The following is a 26,726-nucleotide window of genomic DNA, read 5'->3' on the forward strand; positions in this document are numbered from 1 at the left end:
CGCAACTGGCGTCGAAATCCTGGAGAAGACCCCTGTGGATTCGCGCTGCAGCCCCCTGCAATAAGGTGGGAAGTGCCACCTTACGCCCATACCCAGAGCTGCTAGAAGGCCGCCAGAACGCCAGAACACGTTATTTTCCCATTCACCGCCAGACCGCATTTTGCTTCTGATACCGGCTGCGGAGCCACGAGGGCAGGAGGGGCGGGGGGAGGTCGAGGGGCAAGGGTGACGGTGTTGCTTATCTCTCCGTATCGCTCCACTGGCATCTGGCAGCGAGCAGCGCGGAGCAAACAGATGCAACTTGCGAACGTTCTGCTCGGCCGCCTGCTGGCGAGGAAAGGTGGTCGGTCGCATTTCCCGTCGTCTAGCACAAGCAGGGGACAGCTCTTGCAGGTGCCGGACAGCCAGACCAGAGAGCTCCCTCGAGCTCTGCAACAGGCGCCGGCGGACGCGAACGAGGGCGCGATCCGACTTGCACTATAGTAGACGCGGTAGAGGGGTCTTAGTACTTAGTGAGGGGCCATTCCGGCATCTCTTTCCGTGCGAGGGCGCGATATGTAATGAAATGATCAATCTGGCCCAATTTTTCGACGCCGGGTCGTCTGCCCAACCCAGCAACCCAGCCCGCCGGTTCGACGTTCATGATCCGCCCCGTCCCCCGTCGGGGCCAGTCAAGCCAGTGGCCCAAATCCAATCCCAATCCCATCCCCTCCCCCCCTCCCCCCCAAGGTTCACCGCCCAAAGGAACGGAAGAGACACTTGGGCGAGGGCTGCAAGGTTCTCCCCTCGACGCTGCTGTGCACAATCTCGCAACCGGTGAGACGTCATGTTGTAAGGGTCCATGCTTTCGGATCGCTTTGGCCGCGAGAAGTGCTGGCCGCCAGTCCACCGCCCGCTGCGAGATTCGATTCGCACCTCTCCACCACGCATCCTTGATAGCCCCGTTAGCGGCCGCCGCCGTCTCGTAGTTCTATCTTACCGATCTTGCCTCGCTAGTTGCTCTCTCTTTCTTTCTCGCGTCCCGTCCGGTGCTTCCCCCTCCAGCCCGTTGCATATTCATTCTCTAATCTCTCAGACTCGCCTCTCCAAAAGGGCGTTTCTGGGTCGGCCGATCGACCAGCCTTCTCTGGAGACCGGTCCAACAGACGTGCCAAAAAAGAAAGCCGACGCCTCATACCTCAAGCCTTAAACGGTAGTCTCACATCGGGGCCGGGGATCGGAGACCTCGCCATTCGCTGCTAGGCCACTTACTTGCAGCAGCAAAACCACACTTCTGCGGGTCATTAAGCTTCCTCGTCCACCCGGATCTCGTCTGAGCATACATAATCCATTCCGTCTCCTGCGCCTGGCCCAACCAGATATTCTTATTCAGCCCCAGCCAACGACCCGCCCGCCAGCGATCACGCGGGGCAGCACTCTTCGCCGTCGGCCTTGGGGTGCACGACGCTTCTCTGTGGTTTCCTTTCCCGTGACTGACATGATGACCGACGACAACTTGACACATCTTGTGACGATGATGATGATGGAGGCCTGTTGAGCCAGCGTCGGAAAAGTTGCGCGTAAGGGACGCTCACGCATCCCTTTGAACCTCACAGTCTTGCCGGCTTGAGCCTCTCAAAGGACCCCGGCCACCATGTTGGGGAAACTATTCAACCTCACCTCGGGGACGGCCGCTGCAGCATCGCCCCAGGAAGAGTACATCCCAGTCAACGTGTCGCCCGAGTCCATCCAGGAAGAGATACATACGCGCAGCCTCCTGTTTCCGGACGCTCAGACACTCTTCAACCAGGATCAGGTGTTTCCGCTCTCTTCAGCTTCATCACTGCCGCCGAGCACCACGAGCACCTTCGATTATGACGGCGATATCGATTTGGATGCGCGAGATGTGCGGGTTATTATCATGCAGGATAGTCTGGGGGCTGTCAACCCGTCGTTACTGTTTGACAGTCATCCCGCACCGGCTGTACCCGCACCCGAGTCACGCCAGTCGCCCGGGACTCCGCATAACCAGACTTTCATGAAGGACCTCCGCCGGAATCCAACCTCCCCGAGGAAGACGAGCTTGAGTCAGACGAGGCCCATGGTCATCCAACCGGACAGCCCGCAACAGCGGCAGGGCGCATTCGACCGGCGGCCGTCCTTCCAGGCGCGCAACTACAGCTCGCCTGAGAGCGAGGCACAGCGTGCCGCCAGAGAATACCGCGAGGAGCTGTCAAGTTTCACCAGTTGCATCTTTGCGAACACCGAGGTCATGTCCTATAAAGGAACTTCAACAAAGGTCCATATCGTGCCTAGCGACAGCCGACCCGAGGTAGCGAGTTCATTCGTGGGGGATGGCAAAGGTTCCATGGGCAGGGCGAGCATGCGTTCCAGTCGACTCTCGCAGTCGTTCACATCTGAGGCGGCCGCAGCCCCGTTCTCGCCATCCAACGCGACGAACAGGGCGGGTGACCGCAAGAAGATTCTGGTCACTCGCCTATTTCCTGTCAACCTCCCAATAGACGACCCAGAGTCTCCAAATGCCGGCGTGACGCCCCATAGTCGCTTCTCCGAGGATGGCAGCGGGTTCCCCTTTCCGTGCTCTCCAGATGACTCTGGCGTCAAGAAGAAGAAGTTGCAGCCTAAGCAGAAGCGGACTCCCATGTACGCTGTGGCCTTGGTTCTTCAACTACCGCCGGACCCTACACCTTCGGCCACCCTGGGTACCAAGCCTACATTCCGTGGCCCGAGCTCCTACACCGAGCAGGACTCATTCCCATCATCCTTCAGCTCAGCCCGCCGTGCTGGTTGGACCATGGTGGGCACGGGCGCGGCTGATTCCTTCGAGTCTAGCTACGGCAATGAAGTAGAAGACAAGATGGATGCAATCACGCAACATTGGGACATCATCATGAGAACTTTGACGCACCTTCAGTCTGTCGTTGCCACCACGTTGTTCCCTATGCTGAAACAAGCGGACTACCTGTCTCCGGATCCGCATCAGCCAGCAGCCTCGGCGCAGGTCGTCAGGAATTCATCGGTCAACGGTAGACGGGGATCCAACGCCTCACTTATGCAGATGAAGCCTGCAAAGACCAATGCCAAATTGGTTACCCTTCAGCCAAACTGCCTGATGCAGGAGCAGCATCTCAGCCGCGCGGTCGACACAGCGCGCGTGCGCATTGTGTCGGGCCTGCGGGCAACGAGGGTAGTGACAGGACAAGGACGCTGGGGCCCCTGGCGAGAGGAAGCGAGATGGGTTGCCAAATATGCTGGAGCAAAAGAGCAAGGTTTCTTCTTCTTCAACCTTCTGACGGGGTTTCTCGCAACCCACACGGATTGGCTCCAAGCATTAAGTCCCATCTGGTACCGGAGACGACACTACCAGCAACAGAAGGCAAAGAGCGAGGAGGACACATCATTACCCTCGCGGACCATTATTGTTTCCAACAACAAGATGGCTGCAAGGCGCCTCATTTTTCTGCTGTCCGCCTTTCTCCCAGCTAATCAGCAGCTGCCCACCATTCGAGCTCAGAGGCCAAACACGTCGGCTTCGTTCTCACATTCGCCCCCTTCATATATCATTCCAATCCTGAAGGAAGAGTCTCTGCGCCGGAAAATCAACCGACGCCCTGGCGGCCAAAGAGAAAGGGGCGCGTCGCACCAACGCAGCTTCAGCATACAGTCACAGGCTACCACGAGATCTGTCACTGGTATACCCGCACAACTGGACCATCTAAGCATGGATAGCCACCATCGTCGGAGACCATCGGATGCTACCCTGTTTAAGCCAATGACAGCGACGACACATGGAAGTGACCTGAACACCCGAAAGAGTAGTGCAGCAACCACGCACACCATCACCCCGGATGCTGCCATTCCGCACTTCTCGAGCGTCCATCGAAGTAACACGCGGAGAACTAACAGACCGGGCAGCAGTGGGAGTATGGCTGCCGATGACCTGAAACGCACCCTGAGAAGAGGCGACAGCACAGGGCACGCCAGCATGGCCAGTATTGATTCTAGCCGCCGGAGTTCTCACTGGGGGAGTGTTATCAGTGGACTCTGGAGTGCAAGGCGCCGGGACTCGACAGCTAGTACCACACAGACTCTGGATTTCACAACAAGCCGTGACAGCCCGTTGCAATCTCCGACAAAGCCGGCAGAAAGAATGGACAGGCTGGCGGAAATGGTTAGCGAAATAGCGGTGGAAACTCCAACTCGAGACGACTTCGAAGTGGATCAGGTGCCTCCCGAAGGCCTTGCAGCTCAGCCCGACACTCCTCGTACAGTAGAGCGTAAGATCCCGACCGAAGAGACTGCCAAGCGGACCCCTGACCCCTCAGGAGCTTTTGAGTCTCCGGTGAAAACCTCAATTTCCGCAGATGATGGCGTGATCGATGTTGATGTCCAATTCCCAGACTATTTGACGTCTTTTGAATCTGCTATCAGCTCTCCGTCAAGCAGCGGCTATCTTTCTACCCCTGGTTTTGGTACCGGGGTGGACAGCTTTGAGCAGTTTTCGAGGGTTGCCATAGACGGGGAGGCCCCGCTCAACGTAGCCGGATGGTTGCAGCAATTCCATCCGGACTTTTCGTTGCAGGCGATTCCTCCGCAGTCGGACCTTTTTGAGAAGGTCAAGGAGTCTCTGAAGGCAGAGCCGACTCCTTCTTATCATACTCAGCAGCTCCCTGTTGCGTGGCCCGCCGAGCAGTGGGTGGACGTCAGCAGTGCTATCATTGCGGACACCACAAACTTTACCATCAAGCGAGTCAGCTTCCGTAGACTTGTGAAGCCCAAAGTACCCTCGGACGGAAGCAGTGGGCAACGCTTGTCGAGTTCCACCAACCCGTACAGCTCTTCAATGATAACCCCTGCTCTGTCACCATACGAGCAACCTCTGAAAGAGAAGTTTGAGGAAGAGGTCCTATTTACCTGGGACGAATCCTTGATTGAAGCTGTGGAGCGGGTTATTGCACAGACAGTGCATAACAGTCAAGAGAACTCGGCGAACTCGTCACGGTCTGTTAGCAAAAGGCGAGAACGACGGGATAGTGAAGTTTCTGAGCCAGGATTGCCTGACCTGTCACCGAATCAGCCTGAAGCCCTGGAGGTGCCTCGCGCAGAGTGCAAGACAGTTGTCCTGTCTGCTCTCGAAAACATCGTGCAGAACGTGGTTGATCAGAGGGAGAGACAGGGCCGCTCCGCTTCTGGGAAGGTCACTTATGAGACTTCAAGTGAGAAGGAGAGTGTGCTGAAAGGTGCAGTCAGGACGTGGCTCGAAGAGGTTGAGCTTGGGGACGCATGATGGCAACCACCGCCGCGTTCCTGTATGCGACGAAGTGCCTTCGAAGGGTGCTCGAGGGCGATGATCTACGACTTTTGACGGCCTATTCACCGTTGTCATTTGATTTTTGTTTCATTGTTTTTATTGCTGTTTTCATGGACATCCACGCAAGTCCATTTGTACTACCACCCCATCAGCTAGATGCGTTGAGATACCCCTGAGCATTTGATTTCGAGTTTGTGGTTCATATCTTGGAGGCATACATGGCTGGTAATAATGCATAGTCGGTCAAAGAGGAGGGATATGCATTGCGTGAATTAACTAATGGTTCACACGAGGAAGACAGAATAGCGTGGCGTTTCTAGATGGCACAGCGATATGACTAGGGACCAAGATATAGACATGATGCATCAAGTATGGTAGAAAGGAATGACATTCCAATGAAATACCTCCGTGGTAAGCGGCAGAGGTGACGTCGGCATTGTAGTTCTCCGTTTGTGAGCTTCCGCCATTGATTGTTGCCTGTCCAGTGACCGCGCCTCATTCACTCATGTCAGGACACTCCGCCTCTAGGCAGTCAAGTTGGCTTTCGTCAGCTACGCACCACTTTTGGCCGGGACGAAGTCTTTTAATTCACTCATTAACCATACAAAAGGAGCCTGCAAGATCAGTTCTCGGCGTTCATCTATTAATCCCACCTCGACACGTCTACCGTAATCCTTCCTGCGGAAAGATGACACGAAACTTGCATGATCTGCCTTTTGATTTGATGGTGTGTCTGGCCGATCATCTCAGCATTGGCGATGTCTGCCGACTGGGTCGTTGCTGTGTGTATAGTTGGGAGAACCTACAGTTCTACCTCTATAAGAGGGTGGCGCTAGAGCACAAATCCTTGATGCCAGACGTCGGCGAAAGGAATTGGACCCCATCGGATCTTCCGAACTTAGTAATGTTTGCTGTCAGCCATGACTGGTCTTTCCAATCTCTTCAAACAGCAATCGAGGCGTGCCAAGCGGTTCATCCCCCAATGCTGGATGGCTTTGACGCTTGTCGCAAGCCGTCGAGCCTTCCACTATTTGGTGCCGTTATCCATGGCAGATGGGATGCATTGGAACTACTTATTGCCTATGGAGCTGATTTGGGTATCAGGTCCGCTTGCAGAGCCATTCTGCAGTGTAGTTGCGACAGATTTACACCCGACTTACGTTGTCCATATAGTCCGCACAGATCCACGATATGTCTGCAACGAGACTCTTTACAGATGGGCGGGGTTCGCTGCGCATCTGTTCTGGACATTGCGATCAGTAACAACAGAGTGGAGTCTGTGCAGCGGCTTCTTTTGATGGACGAGGTAGAAGTCTCCCCGACCAACCTGTACACTGCCTGCGAAGCCAACCTCTCAGAGATGGTCCACCTGATCATCCGTTCGGGCCGCTTGGGGGCTCATGGACTTCAAGGCATCCTCAATTATGCACTATTTATACACGCTGGAAGCAATTATGGTACGGCAGGTACCGTCGACGCGCTGATTGAGTACGGTGCTGACCCGACCGTCCCGCACGGGAGGTGGGGTGACACTGCTTGTGAGCACGCCGTCAGACACGAGAACAGCGTTACAGCGGCAAGATTGGTTATAAGAGCGGGCGACAAGCTTAGCTTGGAGCTGAAAACCAAGCTTCTCCACCGATCAGTCCTTTTGGACACGCTACTGGATGTATCAAAGGCCATCATAGCAGCTCTGCCACCCGAGAAGGATGGAATCCTCTGTGAGGCTCTGAGATTGGCACTGACTGCCACGCGACCCGCATGGCGATACTTCGACTACCGTATGATGCCGGAACAGATGCCCATTGCAACCATAAAGTACCTCATCGAGGTGGGTGTGAGCATGGACGCGGCAGCAATGGCTAAGGTTATCCTGGTCAAATCCGAGCGCAGCTTCTGGGATTTCTGGCGATATGACATCTTGACAATCGCGGGAATAGAGCTCGACATCAACGGAACTAGAAATATAGAGGGTTCTGAAAAGTCATTCCTTGAGGTTGCACTGGAAAGTGCTTTGAATCCTTCTGTGCAGGGACTAGTAATAGAATGTTACTATCCTGAGCTTCTTCTCCGAAGAGGCGCTCGTCTTCCGAGGAATTCAGAAAGGATATTCGGACTATTTCAACAATGTAAGTCGATACATTTCACTACTTCTCTCCCTCTATAGGGGTTGGACTACAAGTATATGCTTACTCCGCCCCTATGCACCGTACTCGAGCGCTTTTGTCTTCTTAGCAGACGAGTAGCCTGCCACCAGTGTCATGAAATCCTGCCGGATCTTTTCGTTGGGTGAATAGTTTTTGGCGTTTTAAGCATTTGCAATTGTGTTGCTGGCTTTACAACTCAGAGCTAATGCGCCTTCAGGGATGAGAAACAGTTCATTCAGTTCCTTTGAATGGACACAAATAGTTACCATGAATAGTTTCTTTGCCAAGACCCCCAGCTTGCGGGATGATGATATGTATACTTGCTGGGCAGGTGTCGACAAAAACTAATCAGCAGAGCAGCAGCACGGAGGTGCACTTGGAGGGAGAGCGGTTTAAAGCAATATCTCTACTGTACTGGTAAGTGACTATAGTGCTCAAAGTATCCGGGTGCACTTCAGAAGCGAGAACACTAGGCGGTGTCCATATATATAAACGGCATTGGGCGATTGAAATATCCCCGTAACAGACTATACCTGAGATATTGTGGATCATGAATGCTGGTGCATTCTGTGCAGGGTCTTCATCCCCAATCAGCATGGCGCACATGATGACTTCCACCTAGAATGTAACAACGTCCCCCTACCAAATGTGACGCTGCATAACATAGCCCTTCGGTTTCCACACCAATCCAGCCGCTTTGACTCCACGTGGCCCCAACTACGGGATATGTTGGGAAAACTAGGCCTTGCCGAACCAAACTCGATCGAATGTATAGTAAAGTTCCCCCAACGCTGTCTAACGGAAGCAAATCGTCGTCACTCGTACCTTCAATCAACTCATCCACAAGTTTTCTCGATTTGACGTGCTCTTCTATGGCTCGCTCTCGATCACTGTCTGCAATGGTGCCTTGAATAAAAGAGGCCGTCCGATCAACCACCCAAGCGTTCTTGTCGTAATTTCCTATCAGGTGCTGCTGGCAGCGTACTGTGATAAGACCCGCATCTGCCTGCGTCTTTGAATGGGTCAGCATCGTCTGTATAACGCCGTGTGAGAATTCCACAACATCGGCGTCAATCCAGAACATATGAACTTCGTCTCGGAGACTTCGAAGCATGAGGTAGTTTCTCTTTGCAGCAATAGATGCTCGACGTTGATTTTGAACGGCTGGATTATGCCTCTCATGATAACTGAGCGGCGGGCCGTCATCTTGTCTATGGTAAATCGCAGTTCTTGCGAACGGGAATTCCGCCGTTGCCTTTCGGAATTCATGAAACTCAGTTTGAGAAGACGTCATCAAGCTTAATGACACTGATCCGAAGTCCAAGTCGGTAGAGACCAACAAGTCTAAGAAATCATAAATCGATCTGCCCGTTGATCGGAAGTCATTACTCCAAGATGACTCGTCCTTGCTTAAAGCGAGGATCAAGATACAAGGATTACTTCCTTTAATCTCCCTGCTGAAGTACTCCGTTCCATCGCTCAGGATCTCACTTCTGCGCTCAAGCGGAGGTCCAACTGGTAGAGGATGCAGGTAACTGTGTGGTCTGTTCCATAGACAGGATGAAAACGTCTTGCAGGAGTACGATCGACGTCTCGGTTCAGTGGTATAGAAGAGAAAGAGAACAACCGAAAATGCTATTACGATGGTCATAATCCGGCTAGGACGATGGAGCGGTGTTCGTCGCATAAGCATGATGATGGATGGGTAGTGGTAAATCGACGCGAAGAGCTACATATAGATAGGACATCTTCCTGAATAGCTTTGAAAGATACAAACAACAGATCAACAGCCATAACAAACTCGTGTACGTGTCGTTCAAAACAACCGCTTAAGCTGCAGTCGTGAGCGCCACGCGCGCCTAATGTCTCCTAACAGAACCGGTGATGCGGTGGCGGTGAGACAACATGTCTCACAGAGCGATCACCGCGATATCTGCCAGTAGCTGATATGCCTCTTATTAGCATCGTGGCCGATGGAAACCAAAAGATTAAGAAGCCCACCACTTAGCTGTAGGTTTGCAGTGTAGACTCGGACAGCCACCTGCATCATGTCGGCCAAGTCGTCACCTACAGGGAACGGCAATGACATCTATCTTGCTCGATAAGGGGGAGGTAAGGTGTATTAGGTCGAGTGACCTACTGCCGTTTTTGTCAGATGATGAAAACGCTTTGGAAAGTTGTTGGTCCTTGAAATTTCAGCTTCCATTAGTGGGTCTCGAAGCCTTCAGAGGGCTTCTGGGATAGAACGTGCATATTCTTAATACGTATTGCCTATTTGCCTACATCTCGAAGGCCAGAACAAGTAGCTACAGCACACGTTTCTCTTGTGATTCACGGGCTCTTTACCCTGTGTGATACTTTCAGAGTAGTCATAACCATAAGTTGACGTCTTGCTGAACTTAGAGGTAGCCTCAAGCCAATCTGTAAGTGGTACGCTCTATCATTATCTCGTTACGTTTTGAATGTCGAAGAGCTCATCGTCCTATACGATTTAACTAGGTTCTTGGTCAATGGCAATTCTAGGGCTTAGAGGTATCCTACAAAGTTTTTAGCACTAAAGTCCTGAAGGATTTCTCGTACTACCACACCGGGAGACTAGCCGGATGGAAGAAGTCAAGCCCTGTCAGCCACTGCAGGGTTTGCTGCGTCGTCCCCGCAATAATACTGCAAGGTCAGCACAACGCAACGTTGACCTTCTTCTTTCGGCGCGACTGTGCGGTGTTTGACGTATAGAACTGAGAATCCAAGACTCTAGTTGCATGCGGCATGCGATGGGCGCATAAAACCGAGATAAAACTGATCTTTGAAATAGCCCCAGCAGCGTTCTGTATATATGCAGCCTCAGCCTTATGCTCGCGCGTCTCTAAGCAAGCCCCTACCCATTTCCGTATTCCTTCAACACAAGAGATGCGTGCCGTACATACTCAGATTACCTTCTGGGCGATGCTCAATCATGCAACGCTTGCCTCTGAAGTAGGAGGGAGCGCTATTCCACCACCAACCGGGCCTTATGCTGTTGGTGTGAGAAAGTTTGAGATAGACTATGTCAACACAGAAGACCCCGTCGCTCCAGGCAATGTGAGCACGTCATTTTTAGCAACGGCATTCTACCCAACATCGGCACGCTATGGCAACATCGCAGAACCATACCTCGATCCTGCGGTGGCTGCCTTGTGGGAGACTACATACAACCTCTCAGCTGGCGACCTGGCGTCTTTGACGTCAACATTGGCAAGAAACGCACCAGCACTTGATAATATCTCATTTCCTACTCTCGTCTTCGGACCGGGCGGGGCGGGCCCACCAACTGAGGTCTTCACGATAATACTCTCCGACTTGGCTTCACACGGCTATACAGTATTTGGATTGGACCATCCTTACGAGCAACCATTTGTCAGATTTCCTAATGGTACTGGAATTTACGGGCTCCCTGTCATATCAGTTGGATTTACTCCTGAATTTGTGACGGCCCTTCATAACATTAGGGTTAATGAAACAATCGCATTCATCAACAACATCCCAGACATTTCTCGCGAGCTCGGGTCTTCGGTCAACACGACGCACATTGGCACATTTGGCACCTCGCTAGGTGGGTCTGCAGCGTTGGGTGCGCTGCTTAAGGATCCTCGCATCAAATCGGGAATTAATGTTGACGGGACCTTCTGGGGCGATCTCAGAGCCAATGACTCCTCAGTGGATGCCGCGCGACCTGTATTCCTCTTCGGAAACACCGGGCATTTTGGATCAAATAGGTCCGACATTACATGGGCTACATTTCCCGCGGCGCAGACGGGTTGGTGGAGGCAGCTGAACGTGAACGGCTCCTTCCACCACGACTTCAGCGATAGGACGTTCTGGAAAGAAGTCTTCGGTATTCAACAGAGCACCCTCGGGCCTATCAACGGGTACCGCATGATCAATATTACTCGAACATTCATTAGAGCTTTCTTTGACTACACTTTATTGGGAAAACCGCAGTCAATATTTGATGGATCATCAGACGCTTGGCCGGAGATCATATACAGCGGCGGTGGAAATGGGTCTGAGTCAACTAATGTCTAAAGTACACTGCATGCCTGCAAGTATCAAATCAATAAATACTTCCCAAATTTAAATCAAGGCGGAAAAGACAGACAAGCGCTTCCTCAATCTATCTATCTGATAATCATGTATCTCTAAGATGACTGCTTGATTGCCATACTTCTGACCGCAGTGGTGTTACCGTTCGTATACGTTATCAGGGCGCAACGATGAATGTCCTAATCCAGCGGTCCAGCTCCCCTGTCCAAGTCAACTTGGGATCATCCAGGGCAAGGCCAACGCCATGAGGCCCATCGGGGAGGATTAAGACCTCGAAGGCACAGCCATGATTAGCCATGGCTGAAGCGAAGAGCAGCGAGTTCTGGACCGGGACCGCGGCATCGTTGCCAGTATGAAACAAGAAGACCGGAGGCGTATGTTTAGTCACGCGCCTTTCGGCGCACATCGACCCGCGCAACTCGTCGCCGGCATCGTGGCCCAGCAAGTTGTGCAGCGACCCGGGGTGGGTCGTACCCGGCTGCATGGATATGACGGGATACGCCAGAATAGCAAAGTCTAGATGCGCCTCAGCGTTCGTAACAGTGATAGCGCTTAGGTGGCCTCCTGCAGACCAGCCCCAGATGCCGAGCTTGACAACGCGGCCCTCAGCGCGGATCTGCCGTACGGCATCCAAAGCCTCGTTAAGCGGCGCTGGGTATATGGGTGCAGGCGTCTCGTCGCAGGCCACAGTATACTCGAGGACCCAAGCATCGAAACCGCGCTGATTCAGCCATTCTGCAGGTGGGCTTCCTTCGTTACCGAGCGACACATAGCCGTACCCTCCACCAGGAACGACAAGAACACCGGATTTATTGGGGTTCTGCGCGGGGTAAAACGTCAACTTCATGATTGCCGCAGGGAACTAAATGTAGTGGTGAGTCGACTGGGATTGGCAGAAACGTTGGAATATTCGTAATGAATTTCTCAGCGCAAGCCAGCTTTTGAAACTCTGTTGTCTGTCTATGATGATGTCTTGGTTTGTGTACAATACCTTGGTGATACGGTCGGTATCCGTCACCACCCCTGCCGAGCACAGGGACCAGTTTTCCCGCTGGATCATCACCTAGGACTGCGGCGCTTTGCCGTCGATTTCCGACATCACTTCACCGCCTCGCGCCGAACGGATTAGCTAGGCAGTGTCAGCCCATGTGTCAACTGCCTGGCAGATGACTTCAGCTTGTATATGATTTCTTTTGCCAGATCCCTGTCAAAATCTTCGAGATTAAGAAAGGCACGAGCGATGTCTTTTGCGTTATTAAAGAGTGTGTTTGCAGATATGCATATCTGAGTGGATGGATATGCCGAATGGCCACAACTTCATTAGCTCTTCCAATGTCGTAGTTAACGTCTCTCGCTGTGCTTCCCGAGCTGCATCAGAGTGGTGACACACCCGTCACCTTTCGGAAAAGAAAATAGAACATCATGAAGTGCTAGAAATTTGAAACAACCAAAGTATCTCTTCTTTGTGTTTCCTATTGTTCCGACCTGTGCACTCGTTGGTGAGGCAAGATTTTTGCCCAGCTTGTCCGACCTATACTGGCTATATACTTCCCGTCCAATAGTGGCCAGATCCCAACAGACCGTCTGCCTACTAGCAACGGTATACGGCTGCAACAAAAGCGATCCACAAACTGACCTTGGGCGTGGCTACCATGCGCACACTTCAATGTTCATACAATTGATCACCGTGCCGTATAACAGGTCAACATCTGTCCCTGGCTACGATGCCTGACTTATGCAGAACGTGCACCAAGTGAGAGTTTGCCTTGACTGTCGAAAAATCTTTTATCGAGAAAGGAGCAACATGGTCGCCGTATCCTCGGGGGATTGATTGATAATTCAACGTAGAGTCAGGTATCTCATGACAAACTGCCCCAGTCACCCACGACCCTTGTGGATTAATGATGACATACATATTTATGGCAGCAGTCATGATTGAATGGTTGCTGCAAGTATATCACGGTGCGTATCAGCCTCATCGGCAATTTCAGGGGCGTGGCAATAGCGGTCGCTCCGTGCATCCGACAAACTATGATTCAGTACGGAACACCCTGCGTTTGATGCCATTCTGACACCCAAAAGGACAATGCCCAGGCGCCGGCGGAGCCACATCATGTACATAGAAGGTCTTTGACATCGCGGTTGTTCCTGTCAATCGGGGCGGATGACTTGGCACCGGAACCGTTGCACGGGTTTCCGCCCACCTAACCGAGACAGAAGACGGAGGTGCCACCTCCGTAATCACAGTACGACGCACGACCAGCAGGTATGCACGCCAGCCAATCAAGGCTACCTGACAGCAGTTTTATTTCAATATTTCCTGGTTTTCGGATCTCATGGACGTATGATTGCGAGAAGCTAGGGGCTTGATTGGCGGACATTGGGCCTTATCGACGCTTTGGGAGTGAAGTAGCTTAGTTGAGGCTCCGTGGTCACGGCACCATCTGAGACTTCGAAACATACAAGAGAAGATGGAAAGGTTAAGTCTTTGATGAACAGTCTTTCGTAGAGCTATCGCCAGCTGCAGTGTGACTTTCTTGTGGATAATTACGGTCTCAGCATCACGATGAAGTCGACAAGTATCATCGCACTAGCTGCCCACGCGGCCTCCGTGACGGCGCACACGATTTTTGTGCAGCTGGAGAGTGGCGGTACAACTAACGGTGTGGGCTACGGCATACGAGTACCGTCCTACGATGGTCCGATTACAGATGTCACGTCTAACGACCTAGCTTGCAATGGAGGGCCTAACCCCACGACTCCCAGCGACAAGATCATCGACGTCACCGCCGGCTCAACAGTGACGGCTGTCTGGAGGCACACGCTCACCTCCGGCCCCGATGATGTGATGGATGCGTCTCACCTGGGCCCGACTTTGGCGTATCTCAAGAAGGTCGGCGACGCAACCAGCGACTCCGGCATAGGAAGCGGCTGGTGAGCTCGAAATGGTCGTTTAGTCATTGCAGTCTGCTAATAGAGCTTTTCCAGGTTCAAAATCTTCCAGGACGGGTACTCAAATGGGGTCTGGGGCACTTCGAAAGTCATCAACAACGCCGGAAAGCAGGCGATTCCCATCCCGAGCTGCATCCCTGACGGCCAGTACTTACTGCGTGCCGAGATGATCGCCCTTCACGCGGCCTCGTCGGCTGGTGGCGCTCAACTATACGTATGGCCTTGCTTCATCTGCTACTAAGATCGTTAATTTGCTAATTAGTAAATAGATGGAATGTGCCCAGATCAACATCAAAGGTGGCAAGGCTACTGCATCACCTTCGACTTACAGTATCCCCGGAATCTACAAGGTTTGTTGACCCCCTGGACTTTATGTCGACGTATGAAGCTGAACACGGCGTTCCCAGGCAACCGATCCAGGCCTCTTGATTAATATCTACTCCATGACCAGCTCTAGCACTTACACTATTCCTGGTATGCTTGAGCCCGCCTAATGGCCAGAAAGTGTTCAGTTCTAATCATGTGTTGCAGGGCCCAATCCATTCACTTGTTCTGCGTCCGGAGGCGGCACAACAGCGGCCCCCACGACGAGCCAGGCTAGCTCGACGACTCTGATAACTTCTACCAAGACCAGCACAGCAGTGTCTACCACGACTGCGCCTTCGTCTTGCGCTGCCGCTCAGGTAAGTTATTCACCGGCTCAAAATAGCTGTGAACATGACAGGTAACTGACTTCGATGTACCTGCAGTGGGCTCAGTGCGGTGGGTCAGGATACACCGGCTGTACAACCTGTGTAAGCGGAAGTACTTGCGTCAAGACCAACGACTATTACTCTCAATGCCAATGAGAGGAGATTGAAGTGGTTATATCACAGCTTTGGTGGAAATTATTCAAGTATATGACGGGTCTTCATTGTAGGTTAGGGCCTAGAACATAGCTAGAAGCTTTGCTGGAGAAGGCATGTAAACTGTTGATTTATATCGTTTCAGAAGTGACTATACTCCGGTCAAGTCGAAGCAAATCCGTCATCTTGTCACCGCAAGATCTCATACTGTCGTAACCAAGCCTCACAGAGCTCCGGCCACCTGGCGACCGGTAAGCCCTCGGTATCCAGCGCAAACCCGTGCGGCGCACTCGAAAACACATGAAGCTCGACCGGGCCTCCTGCCTTGCTGATACCCTCGGCAAGACGGTACGCGTTGACCACGGGCACGACCGGGTCGTCACTGGAATACACAATGAAGGTGTGCGGCGCCGGACTGCGTATCTGAACGTCTGGTTGCACCATATCGTAAAGCGCCTGCTTCTCCGGCGGCTCCAGCGGAGCCTTATCGGGCACGATGGTACGGCCGGCTGCGTTGGTCGAGATGGGTCCGTAGCCGATGATGGCGAACTCGACCCTTGGCAGCGTCGAGGGCGCGGGATCCCATGCTGCTGGATAGGCAGCGAGCAGCGCCGACGCAAGGTGCCCACCGGACGATAGGCCGCAGACCCCAAGCCCATGGGTTCCGAAGCCCCTCTCGCAAATCAGATCCAGTGCCCGCCTCGCATCATCAAGTGGTGCCTGGGGTCCCGTCTCGGCATTTGGAAAGCGATGCACGAGCACAAAGGCGTGAAACCCCAGACTCGCCAGCCACCGTGCCACGCTGATGCCCTCGCGACCAACCATGAGTGAAACGTAACCTCCGCCACCTAAGATGAGGACTGCTCGCTTGTTCGCGTTCGCAATAGGGCGATAGCCGAAAAGCCATGGCCTCGACACTTTAGTGACGACTGCTTTCGAAAAACCGCCTGTGCCGTCTGGAATCTCTAACTCGAATGCGCCGTCGAGTGGTTGCTCATCGTAAAGAGCCCAGCTCGAGTCTGCATTAAGCGTAGTTGAGCTGACTGTAGACATGCCGTTGAATGCTGTGTACGCATACCTTAAGCTGATAGGGCATAGGATACAGTCCAATTGAGTATAAGCTGGCCGTTCTTATTTGAAGCCAGTCGCAATCCCCCATGGTGCGCTGCTCGTCGTAGTTGCTTAACACCGAGACCAAAGAACTGGTTGCCCACACTAGTTATTCCACCAATCATGGTTTTACATTGGACCAGCTACTGCAGACTGAGAACAGATTTGATGAGGGTTTACTTCGTCAGGCGTATATAGATAGTTAGCGACACTATACTGATTCAATGTACTCACGAATCAGCTCAAAGAAGTCTGAACAGTTGAACGTAAGCTACTAGTTCGATACCTAAGTTCCCATGGCATATATACGTAGTATCGGCCATGGTATGCGAGCACGCGCGGACTTGCTCCTGATCGGTCGTATTGTGAATATCTGGAGAAACTTTGGTCACCATGCATACACGGAGTCATGGCGTCTCAATACAAAGTCACTCTAGCGACACTAACACGTGGGTCGACCGAGTGCAATCAAATTTGGGCTGTATCTTGGTATCTCAAATTCACAATCGTTCCAAAAACGCCTTTTCTCTAGCAACCCAATTTCCGACGCTTTCCTGAATTAGCTTCGTGCGTGAGACTTTGGGCAAGACAGCAGCCGTGACTGGCAAAAGGATGTCTAAACCATATGAACCATCGACGCATGTCCGTCCGCTCAAACGACGCGGACCCCCAATCAGCCTAGCAAGCTGACCATGGGTTCAGGCCAGCTGCCCCATAGGAGCGGTCGATCACCAAGTCTGGCGTTCACGGGAGCCAGAACCTTGAGGCGCTTCTTCTTCTCATCGACGTCGGTGATATAGACAAAGCCCATGACGTTGGCGTCGCGAATGGCATCCGGTGGATCGCGTGTGCCGGCGTACATGACGGCAAGCGTGCAGTTGAGCATCATGTCGGACGGCTCTACTTTCTCTACGACGGAGTCCGTAGCGCCTGGGTCGTAGAAATCGTCGTCATCCTCAGCCGAGGTCGAGTCAGGAGCTGTAGAGTGTTAGTTGTCGGTCCAGAGACTGAGGGTACCATGAATAGGCAAGAACCCGTAATTGAAGCTTTATGAAAATGAAACTTACCTTCGGCGACCTTCCACGCCGTAACACTCTCAAAGCCAATGTTTTGCGTCCCGGGACTGAGGTTCTTCTTTGCATCTCCGAAAAAGTACTCCTTGATGGCCTTCTCCCTGACCCTCTGCATGAACGCGGCATCCCTCTCCGCAACGCCACTGCTCTTGTCCAAGCCGACAACGGCAATCTCCTCACCGAGACTCGTCTTCTGGCCGGCGAAGCGCCGCGCAAGTTCCGCTGTCACGCGTTCCGAGCCCAGGGAGACGACGATATTGGCCGAGAACTCAGCGACGATGTGTGCCAGGATATCGAGGTCGCCGGGCTTCGACGCATCGACGGCCGCCGAGTCGATGACCATGCCCGAGTGCCTGACGTCGGGGTCCTCGGACAGGCGGTTCGTCGAGGCGGCCGCGAGGCGGCTGAGCAGGCTCCTGAAGAGCTTCGGGTTCTGGTCCGGGCGCTCCAGGCCGTAGTAGTAAGCCAGCGGCAGCTTCACGGGGATGCCGGCCGGGCCCGAGGTCGGCGTGCCACCCCACTCGGTCGTGACGTCCATCAGCGTCGCGAAGACGGCGGCGCTCAGGGTCCCCGGCAGGCTCAGGATGCCCTCGGTGGGGTCCGTGTTGACCACCAGCGGCTGGCGGCCCATGCGCGTCGCCCAGGCCGTGAGCATCTTGGCCAGGCTCGTCTTGCCGCTGGCGTCGGGGCCGACCACCAGAACGCGAGGCCCCATGGCCTCGGTGTTCATGGCCTTGGCGGCGGTGGACCGCAGGCCCTCGAGCTTCATGTGCAGGTTCAGGTACGAGACCAGAGGGCTCTCGTCGGCGGCGTGCTCGGCCGTGTAGGCATCGTAGGCGCCCGGGTTGTCGGAGGTGACCTCGAGCTCGCAGCCGAGCCAGGTGTTGATCTTGGACTTTGTGCCGCTGAAGGTGTAGGGGTTCTTGGGGGCGAGCTCGGTGCCATCCTTCTCGGCCGTGCCCGACAGCAGGCGAATGGTCAGCGAGGACGAGAAGGGGACCTCGAACCGGTATTCCCAGAAGGGCTGCAGCGAGATGGTGGTGATGGCCGATGCCGAGGCGGCCGCGGCGGAGGCTGCTGTCGTCGCCTGTCCACGTCGTAAGGATTAGCGTCTTGCAGAGGTAAACAGCGGGGGCCAGAGGTCAATTGCAACGTACCGCCGAAGAGAATTGACCCAAGCCTGGAATCGACATGTTGGGTCACGTCAGCTCATTGTGCAAACGTGAGAAAACCGGAACGTAGACGAGGTTGAGTGAGGACGGGATAGCTTCGTATCATAGCCTTGCAGCACGGCGGGGCGAGGCTACGCCACGCTATTTCAGCCCACCCACACCCCGGCATCACGGAGCTTATAGCACTATAAAGTGGGACGGCTTTCACGTTTTGCAACTTTATGAACTGAGCCGTGAATGTCTAGCTTTGTGGAGACTCTTGGAGATGCTCGCAAAGGACACTCGGCGGCTCATATGCTCTGAACAGCAGCCGTCATAGTGAAGATTACAGGATGTACGACGTGCTTTGTTGTACATGGAAGACTGGAGCACCCGCTCGACCTCGGCGGCTTTCATATCGTGGAACGGGTTTTCGGGGGTCTCTGACTCTGAGACGTCTTGCTCGTCATCCTCATCGAGAAGTTGCCCGAGCCCGAGCCTGGAGCGAAAGTAATCATTCTAATCTCTCGTAACTTAGTTATGTTCCTCCTCAAGTTCCACGAGCTAGGTTTGGAGGGCTTCCACATCCGCTTTGGAGACCGCATTCCTTCGTTTCGCCCTGAAGGCCCTGCGCCTAGATGTCATCATCCGGGGTGCTCTGACGCGTCTTGGTAGTCTCTGCTGCAAGCTCGCAAAGCTATGCGTTCAACTCGTACTTATAGAGAGAAAATTGTCATGTAGTACTTATCACATTTCATATACATGGTTACAAAGCGATTGCCCAACACCAGATACGTGCCAAGTCATATTCGCAGCTCAAGTATGCGCCCGTAGATGGTAGAAAAAATGTATATGAAATCATCATTGTCGTCATGAGCAACTCCAAAACTACCTAAATGCCCTCTAGCCCTCTGAGGTGGGGATTTCTATAAGATGCCTTGAGCAGAAGCAGGATGTGAAGTGAAACACCGTCGAGTCTCTGGAGGTATTCTTGTCAAGAGTCGTTAGCCAGTCGATCCATGCGTCCTCCAGCGGAAATGCTGACGCGCATCTGCTGCTGTTGCCTTTTAGCCCGTCCGTTTCTATGCACCCAATGCAACGAGGAGAGACGCGAACATGTGGCGAGTGCGAATGCGAGCTCTCCATGCCTTTGATCTATGCCCTCCCACATGCCCTTATGCTCTTGCGACCGCCATTGCTCCTGGTTTCTGTGGCTGATGACTGTGCGTCACGCCGGGTATCCCATCATCACAAAACCACCAACACCATTTCTTTCCGGTGCAAATGCTGCAACTAATCCCTGGCTCATTTAGACATGTCGTCGAAAAGCTGGACCAGACTCCGTACGCCAAGTAGAACGTTCTCGTCGGGGCCCTGGCCAGGCACAAACTTGGCATGCGCAAAATCGATGAGTCTCAGACTGTAAATGCTGGGCTGGCTCGAGAACTCCTCTGAATCATCCGAAATGTCCGACATGTCATCGCCAACAACCGCGTCAAACACGGCATTGCCCTCGTTGTCCATGCCGATGCCGCTATCCACCCGGAGGTTAGCGCATAGCCCGGGGCCTGAATCCTTTTCGTGTACTGACGCTCTGTTCTCCTTCCGGGATGCCCGCTCCTGTTCCATGGCCGTGGTCTCTTCCATGGCGGCCCTGAGCGCCTCGCCATCGCCCTCGAATACGAAGAGCAGACTCGCCGAGTACATGCGGCTCTCGTTGGCCTCGAGCACCTCCTGCACGCGCCTCAGATCGGCCGTGAAGGCCTGCGCGACCAGCTTGCCCAGTTCGGCGTCGATGCCCGCGCTCTCAACAAAGACAAAGTGCTTCTTGAGCATCTCGCCCACATTCTCTTCCTTGACCGTATCCCGGCCCCAGTACTTGTCGTACACCTTGAAGTCCTCGTCGTCCAGCTCTGAGGGGTCTGTGGAGCCCTTGTAGACGCGCATGCCGGCGACGCGGAAGCCGTACTTCTTGTGGGTCGTCGTCTGCGCAATCTCGTCGAAGCGCTGCCTCTTCTCCAGCGGCGCATCGTCGGCCCACAGCCGCAGGCCCAGCTTGGCGTCCATGATATTGGGCTTCTTGTAGCCGAAGCTCGAGTTCTGGAGAACAATGGCGCGGTCCGTCGTGATCTTGCGGCTCTTGTTCGGAACCCAGGTCACGCCGTCCGAGGGGACGGGGACGGGAAGGGTGGCCGCGCGCTGGACATGGATCTCGGGACCGGGCGAGACGGCAGGGCGCTGGTCCAGGTGAAGATGCGACTGGACCTCCTCCTTGATGGCGGCAGGCACGTCTGCGTTCTCGACGATGGCCGGGATGGCGGCGTGGATCATCTCCTCGGTGGTGTTCTCCGTCAGCGCCAGACTACCGTAGTAGAGTGGCATCAGCTCGGCGAAATCAGGGTGTAAAACGTGGGCGGACTCGTAGAAGTCGATCTCGGCCTTGGTGCAAGGCTTGATGAACAGCTCGCCGTCGGCATCGCACAATGTACCAGCACTGTGGGAGGCGAGGTACGTTAGTCAGGGCGGTACGCGCATCGGCGGCCAGGTGGTCAAGACTTACTGTCCGGCGACGGCGTAGTTGTAGTCAATCAGCTCTGAGCGCTTGGGCATCTCTCGATCACCGCTGAGGGCGCGCTTGGCCGACGGGAAGGTTGCGGCCGTGGCCAGCAGTCTGGCCGGGGGTTCGCCGTTCATCTTTCTTTGAGACGGCGAAGGCGACGGCGGGGGAGGGAGGGTAAGTGAGGGCAGGGTTGGGGGAAAGTTTCTCTTTCTCTCAACGTATCCTCATGCTTTATGTGCGAGGGTCTGGCGGGCTGAGGGAAACAACAAAAAAAAATCACACGGGCTGGGTGAGTACGCAACGTGCAGTTGGGCGTTGGCCTGGCTGGGTGCGAAATGTCCCCCAATGCGGCACAAGGTGACGAGGCGACGGCACTAAGGAACCAAACGGCCGCGAGAAGATTAATTGGTTCTAGGCTCGGAACAAAGAAATACAGTTCAAGTTCAGCATGAGGTCAATAATTAGTCGTAGCAGTAGTAGTACAAAGGGGGTCGCGAAGGGACGAAAAGGAGGGGACGGGAGCTGGTTAAGAAGACGCGGGCCGCAGTGTAGAGAAAGGAATGACTGATTGACGATCTGCCTGAAGCGAGAGGCGAAGTCTGAAGGGAAGCGAAGCGATGCGATGCGCAGCGCAGCGCCAGTCCAGCGCGAAAAAGCCAAAGCGGTAAGTTGACGAGTACTGCGACTACGAGTTAGGCTGGACTGCAGGATTTCGCCAACGAGAGCGCCGATGGAAAACCCTACCGTTGGCGCTGGCAGGGGGGAAGGGTCAAGGGAAAACGCGCCCCCCTTCACCCCTTCACACACGGACGCCGCAGTTCACGTCACACCCTAGGCGAAAAGGGGCACTGTATCACTGTCCATGTCTACTACTTATTAGTCAGGACACTACGGCACCGGTAGTGATGTACTTGTGATGTGTAAGTTGCTGTGTATGTAAGCAGGCAGTCAGGCAGGCAGTGGATATTGATCACAGGTGGTTATCGGACAACTCATCTAGAGCAAACTGCCTCTGACTTGCATATGGGCCTTTTCGCAAATACGAATCGCATTCAGTTTCCCCGTGGGCTGGCCGGTGGACACAAGACGGGCGACACTAGTGACGGGGGTGACTGTCCAGACTCACGGATGACTTGATCAGGAGAACCCGATGCAGAAAGCGATATGCTTCTCTCTCTCTCTCTCTCTCTCTCCAGAGCCACATCTGCTGTAGCGGTAGGCAGACTGGCCGCAGCTCGTCAGCTTGCATCGTTCAGTCAGTACCTAGGTACTATATCAGCTTCCAGGTCAGCTTTCCACCGCCGGCCGCAGCATGCATTGACTAGTACCTACTGCCGCAATGCCGTACCCCGTTCTCCATCCGCAGCTTCGGATGCGAGCGGGCGCGTGGGCGGGCGGGCGTGTGGGCGCGTTGCGAGATGCTTTGGCTGAGCACGCATACCCCGCGAGCCAATAACCGACCCCTGCCATCGCGGCTTGGCCCCCGGCACAGGCGGCATCTCAGCAGCGATGTGGCGGGCTGGCGGGCGGGCGCGCTGGCAGTCGGGCTTCTGGCGGTCGTCGCCCCGCTGAGCCACACTGCCCGTGAATCTGCCAGGTCTGCCTTGACCACTCAGGGCGCTGAGGGCGCCTGTGGACTCCCTGCTCAGCCTGCCGCAGCACCAGCCGCCACTGGTAGGGGCCTAGGAGGCCAGCCCTTCACCCCGATACAGGCTGACCTAAGGGTAGTGCAGTCCGATGGCCATATCCATCTTGGACCCGATTGCTCACCATGGCAGGAAACGTATCATGTTTGTTTATGGTGATCTCGGCCCCGAAACCCCTCCACTTCGCCATCTGCACGCATGCCACAAGGCAGCAAACACGAACCACGGTGCTGGGTGCAACGCACCTGCAAAATCCGTATCAGAAGCCCCGTGTACCTAGGTAGGGACTAGGGACGAGTCAGACCACTGCTTGTGTTCCATCAGAGTAAGACATGCGCCGCTTGCAAGTCCAGCTGATCGCATCAGATGTCAATCACGATGTTTGCTGGCCACTGCCAGCATCATGCCATTTGACGAGCGACAGCTGATGCCCACAAACATGCAACGCAACCCCTCACCCAGAACCTTTCCACCAAGGGATGGACCAGTGAAGATACCTGTGTGGCACTGCTCAACCTTGGGCGTATGATTCGCACCTGGGCGAGTATAGAGCCCCACAGTCAAGGTAACCTCAAATGGAGCGTCTTGACTATACTCTTCCATCTCACGACTTATCAAACTCTCATCTTCCCCTTGTGAATTGTCCAAACGTGCTCCAATCGAGGTGGTGCTAATAGAATCTGACACGCGTCTGTGCCTTGCATGAGCACTACCTGCCTCTTGCCATGAATGCGCAGTGTTCGATTGCAGGACTGGCATATTGCAAACGAAGGTGGTTAGCTGCCTTGCCGGGCCATGTTTACCACTTGTCACTTATTCAGACTTTTGCATCTAGTGTTTGCAATACTACAGAATAACAAAATGAGATAGATCACCAAGAGAAGGCGCGCCACAAGCTTTCTAATCTAAAACAACTTCCAGACCCCAGCACTTGGTAATAATGGGACTTATTTTGCCGCCCACCCATTGTAATCCTCTCCATGCTACAATCTGTGAATCACAGCCTTTGAAGCCACAATAGGATAGGGCAATCTGTATCAGCATCTCAATATCTCACCATTCGCTCTGCCCTAGGAATCTCGCTGCCAAGAACCAAGTCAGTGGGTTACCCTCTTCCTCAGTATTGCTCCTTCCCAGCTCCAGCATCTCAGACACCAGTCAAAATTTGCGTAGGCAACAAATTTTGGTTTTCCCTTCTTTTTCATATCGCCTCTCATTGTTGAACGTACATATGTAATATCTGCTTCATCCCGAGTTAACACCGCGGTCAAGATGGCAGATCACCAGATCGAGCCCGTCGATCATCACCCTACTGACCATTCTGCTAATGGAGAGCGCAAAGACTCCACAAGCGGTGATTCCGCTTCCAGCAAGACCTTGAGCTCAGGCTCTGCAGGTTGTGATGAGAGCAAGGACCTCGCAACGGATGAACACGATTGCTCCGGCAGTCTCCCATGCGAGCCCCAGATGCTCAGCGCCCATGTCGCGAGTGACGAGGAAGCCGCGCCAGAACCCGCATCCACAGATGTTGGCGGATCTATGCACTTCTCTATGGACGCGCCCAAGAAAAAGAAGAAGAAGCGTAGCAAGCCTGGCAAGACCAGACGTGCCATCACTGGATTCGAAGGTAAACCAGCCTCCCAAGTGTGCTTATATGACTTTCTTGATATCTGACCGACTCTTCCACAGAATTCTATGCTGACTCTCCGACCACTCCGGACGAGCATCAGGAGAACAAGAAGCTCTATGACCCCATCCTCCCGTTTGCGCAGCGCATTGAGACGTGCATTCAGCGCTATCGCCAGAAGCGCCGCTTCGATAGTCCCAGAAACTTCTTGTTTGACAAGTATCTGGCTCTGGGCGGCATCGAGAGTGCCCAACGCATGTTTCAAGGCCTTGACAAGAATGACTTGAAGCAGTTGAGCGCCGAGGAGATCCGCGAGGCTACCGCGAGAGACGTCATCCAGCCCGGCGTTGGCGGCTCCAAATTCTATGACCCGGAGAATCCTGAGCACTGGCGAGTCGACTTTGCGATCGTCGTGAAGGGCTTCTTGTAAAGTTATCCCCGCGGATCAGCACGCTCCACAAGACTAACCAATGCATGTGTAGGTCTCGCTGGGTCCCTGAGAACTACCCTCGTAGCGATACAAGCTTTGAAGAAGACAACAAGCAGGCAGCCGATCTGATTCACAACTTCCTCAAGTATGTCCAGGCTGTCGATGCGTGCCCGGAGTACACGTCGCAGATTCTGGCTGCGGAAGCTATTTGCTCTATCGCGCCCGATGAGCTTCGCAACGTTCGACAGCTCTACAAGGAGCTGCGCGACCCCTTCAACACCGCCGCCAAGTTTCTGTTTTGCGACGGCGGTGTCTTCGAGATAGAGAAAGAACCCTCCAATGATGGCGCGGCTACGAAGACTCCACTCGCCTTCGACGAACAGGATCCCAGCATGGTTCCCGAGAAGCTTGACCCCTTCACTCAGCTCGTCATCTTCCGCCTGACAGTCATGGACGCCCTCAAAGACTCGGACCACCAGGCTGCCGACGAGGATCCGCGCAACATCCGCGTCGTGAGTACCATGAATGAGACGTACCAGGTCGTCTCCGTCAAGCGCCGCAAGAAGAGCGAGAAGAAGATGCTCGAGAAGCTTCTCGGCCAGCAAGACCTGCAGGGCAAAGTCAAGTCAGCCGGCACCTTGAATCTTCAACGGTCCGTCATCGACCATGCCTACAGCAACATGCCGCGCCCAGATCAGCTCGATCTCAGCAAGGAGCCGATCGAGGCCTTCATAATTGACGATGACATCCTCGCCAAGGTGCAGCCTGGAATGAAGCTCCAGCTCGTCGTTTGCGAGTTGAATATTGGCATCAAGTTCATCAAGGAGGTCAATGACGTGCGGGTCAGCTTCGATACCCTGCTGCCGCAGAGCCTCATGCTCACTTGGAAGGAACCTGTCGAGAGCGATCGACCAGCCCCCTCGGTTGATAGCCCAAGCTTGGGCATGGGCATTGGCGTGGATGATGAGACGGTACTTGACATTTGAGACTCGGCCCGTGATGCTGTTCCAGGATGAAAATAGGATGGCGACAGAGGGTAGTGTGACTTCGTGAACAGCCTCAGGGTTGAACACACAATCTCAACTCGAGATGAATGGCAAAAATTGCGAATCTGTACCGTATGCTGCGTACGTTGATAGAGGAGTTGCCTCTACGATCTCCGTAGTTGACATCCACACTTGATGCTCGCTTCTGTGGTACTTTAATTTGATCCAAGCTACGTTACCCGACTGCCCATACTTATGGTACCCATTCCGGCCACGAGACTACTCAGATACGCCAACCTTTCCCTCGTTTGTCAGTTCGGGGTGACACGTTGACACTGCTTCAGAGAACCACGTAGGCAACGCCGGCCAAGGCACCCATGGCCCCGATGCCCATCCAGCCAGCTTGGCTGCGCGACGCGGCATTAGGCTTGCTGTCCGAAGCACCGCCGCTGGCGGCCGTATCCGCGATGTATCCGGGTGATGTTGCTCTCACAGTAGTACCTTATAGGTGTTGTAACACTCTCATGCGAAATTAAGTGCAATGGTGGCCTAAGAAAGTCGCACCCATATGACTTGCACGCCGCGTGACAATATCACTCTTCTGTTAAATACTTCCCAAGCATAGCTTCATACTCTTTGTCTACGCTACCCGGATTCCGGAAAGTCCAAAGCAACCCTTAAATTCGGGTTTCTTGGCATCTCACGAAAAACCCACTTATAGCCCAAATTATCTTTAGTTTATCTTAGCTGGTGTTTTCAGCTCGGTTACCGTACCCGACAACATCGTAAAACCCTGACTTCACCAGTA

At 53.9% G+C, this 26,726-nt stretch overlaps 9 protein-coding genes across 9 annotated transcripts; 5 read left to right on the forward strand and 4 right to left on the reverse strand.

The window, feature by feature from the left end:
- Positions 1 to 1,633: 1,633 nt before the first annotated feature.
- On the forward strand, positions 1,634 to 5,287 carry JN550_002380 (uncharacterized protein; the record flags this gene model as incomplete). Its single annotated transcript, XM_049313669.1, has 1 exon — positions 1,634 to 5,287. The coding sequence occupies one exon, from the start codon at positions 1,634 to 1,636 to the stop codon at positions 5,285 to 5,287; it is 3,654 nt and encodes a 1,217-aa protein (XP_049175671.1).
- A 1,006-nt stretch (positions 5,288 to 6,293) lies between these two features.
- JN550_002381 (uncharacterized protein) lies at positions 6,294 to 7,806 on the forward strand (the record flags this gene model as incomplete). Its single annotated transcript, XM_049313670.1, has 3 exons — positions 6,294 to 6,415; positions 6,485 to 7,440; positions 7,676 to 7,806. The coding sequence occupies 3 exons, from the start codon at positions 6,294 to 6,296 to the stop codon at positions 7,804 to 7,806; spliced, it is 1,209 nt and encodes a 402-aa protein (XP_049175672.1).
- A 2,559-nt stretch (positions 7,807 to 10,365) lies between these two features.
- Positions 10,366 to 11,520, forward strand: JN550_002382 (uncharacterized protein; the record flags this gene model as incomplete). Its single annotated transcript, XM_049313671.1, has 1 exon — positions 10,366 to 11,520. The coding sequence occupies one exon, from the start codon at positions 10,366 to 10,368 to the stop codon at positions 11,518 to 11,520; it is 1,155 nt and encodes a 384-aa protein (XP_049175673.1).
- Positions 11,521 to 11,695: 175 nt separating this feature from the next.
- Positions 11,696 to 12,385, reverse strand: JN550_002383 (uncharacterized protein; the record flags this gene model as incomplete). The annotated part of the gene is made up of 1 exon (XM_049313672.1): positions 11,696 to 12,385. The coding sequence occupies one exon, from the start codon at positions 12,383 to 12,385 to the stop codon at positions 11,696 to 11,698; it is 690 nt and encodes a 229-aa protein (XP_049175674.1).
- Positions 12,386 to 14,104: 1,719 nt separating this feature from the next.
- On the forward strand, positions 14,105 to 15,338 carry JN550_002384 (uncharacterized protein; the record flags this gene model as incomplete). The annotated part of the gene is made up of 6 exons (XM_049313673.1): positions 14,105 to 14,472; positions 14,527 to 14,704; positions 14,760 to 14,840; positions 14,898 to 14,964; positions 15,022 to 15,173; positions 15,240 to 15,338. 6 exons carry the CDS (start codon positions 14,105 to 14,107, stop codon positions 15,336 to 15,338), a joined length of 945 nt encoding a protein of 314 aa, XP_049175675.1.
- A 186-nt stretch (positions 15,339 to 15,524) lies between these two features.
- Positions 15,525 to 16,388, reverse strand: JN550_002385 (uncharacterized protein; the record flags this gene model as incomplete). The annotated part of the gene is made up of 1 exon (XM_049313674.1): positions 15,525 to 16,388. One exon carries the CDS (start codon positions 16,386 to 16,388, stop codon positions 15,525 to 15,527), a length of 864 nt encoding a protein of 287 aa, XP_049175676.1.
- A 730-nt stretch (positions 16,389 to 17,118) lies between these two features.
- JN550_002386 (uncharacterized protein) lies at positions 17,119 to 18,711 on the reverse strand (the record flags this gene model as incomplete). Its single annotated transcript, XM_049313675.1, has 3 exons — positions 17,119 to 17,423; positions 17,513 to 18,605; positions 18,676 to 18,711. The coding sequence occupies 3 exons, from the start codon at positions 18,709 to 18,711 to the stop codon at positions 17,119 to 17,121; spliced, it is 1,434 nt and encodes a 477-aa protein (XP_049175677.1).
- A 1,263-nt stretch (positions 18,712 to 19,974) lies between these two features.
- Positions 19,975 to 21,363, reverse strand: JN550_002387 (uncharacterized protein; the record flags this gene model as incomplete). Its single annotated transcript, XM_049313676.1, has 2 exons — positions 19,975 to 21,163; positions 21,230 to 21,363. The coding sequence occupies 2 exons, from the start codon at positions 21,361 to 21,363 to the stop codon at positions 19,975 to 19,977; spliced, it is 1,323 nt and encodes a 440-aa protein (XP_049175678.1).
- Positions 21,364 to 24,147: 2,784 nt separating this feature from the next.
- JN550_002388 (uncharacterized protein) lies at positions 24,148 to 25,918 on the forward strand (the record flags this gene model as incomplete). The annotated part of the gene is made up of 3 exons (XM_049313677.1): positions 24,148 to 24,502; positions 24,565 to 24,928; positions 24,985 to 25,918. The coding sequence occupies 3 exons, from the start codon at positions 24,148 to 24,150 to the stop codon at positions 25,916 to 25,918; spliced, it is 1,653 nt and encodes a 550-aa protein (XP_049175679.1).
- Positions 25,919 to 26,726: the final 808 nt, after the last annotated feature.

This window comes from Neoarthrinium moseri (genome assembly GCF_022829205.1).
Source record: "Neoarthrinium moseri strain CBS 164.80 chromosome Unknown scaffold5_Wmoseri_CBS_16480, whole genome shotgun sequence".
Classification (NCBI taxonomy): Eukaryota; Fungi; Ascomycota; class Sordariomycetes; order Amphisphaeriales; family Apiosporaceae; genus Neoarthrinium; species Neoarthrinium moseri.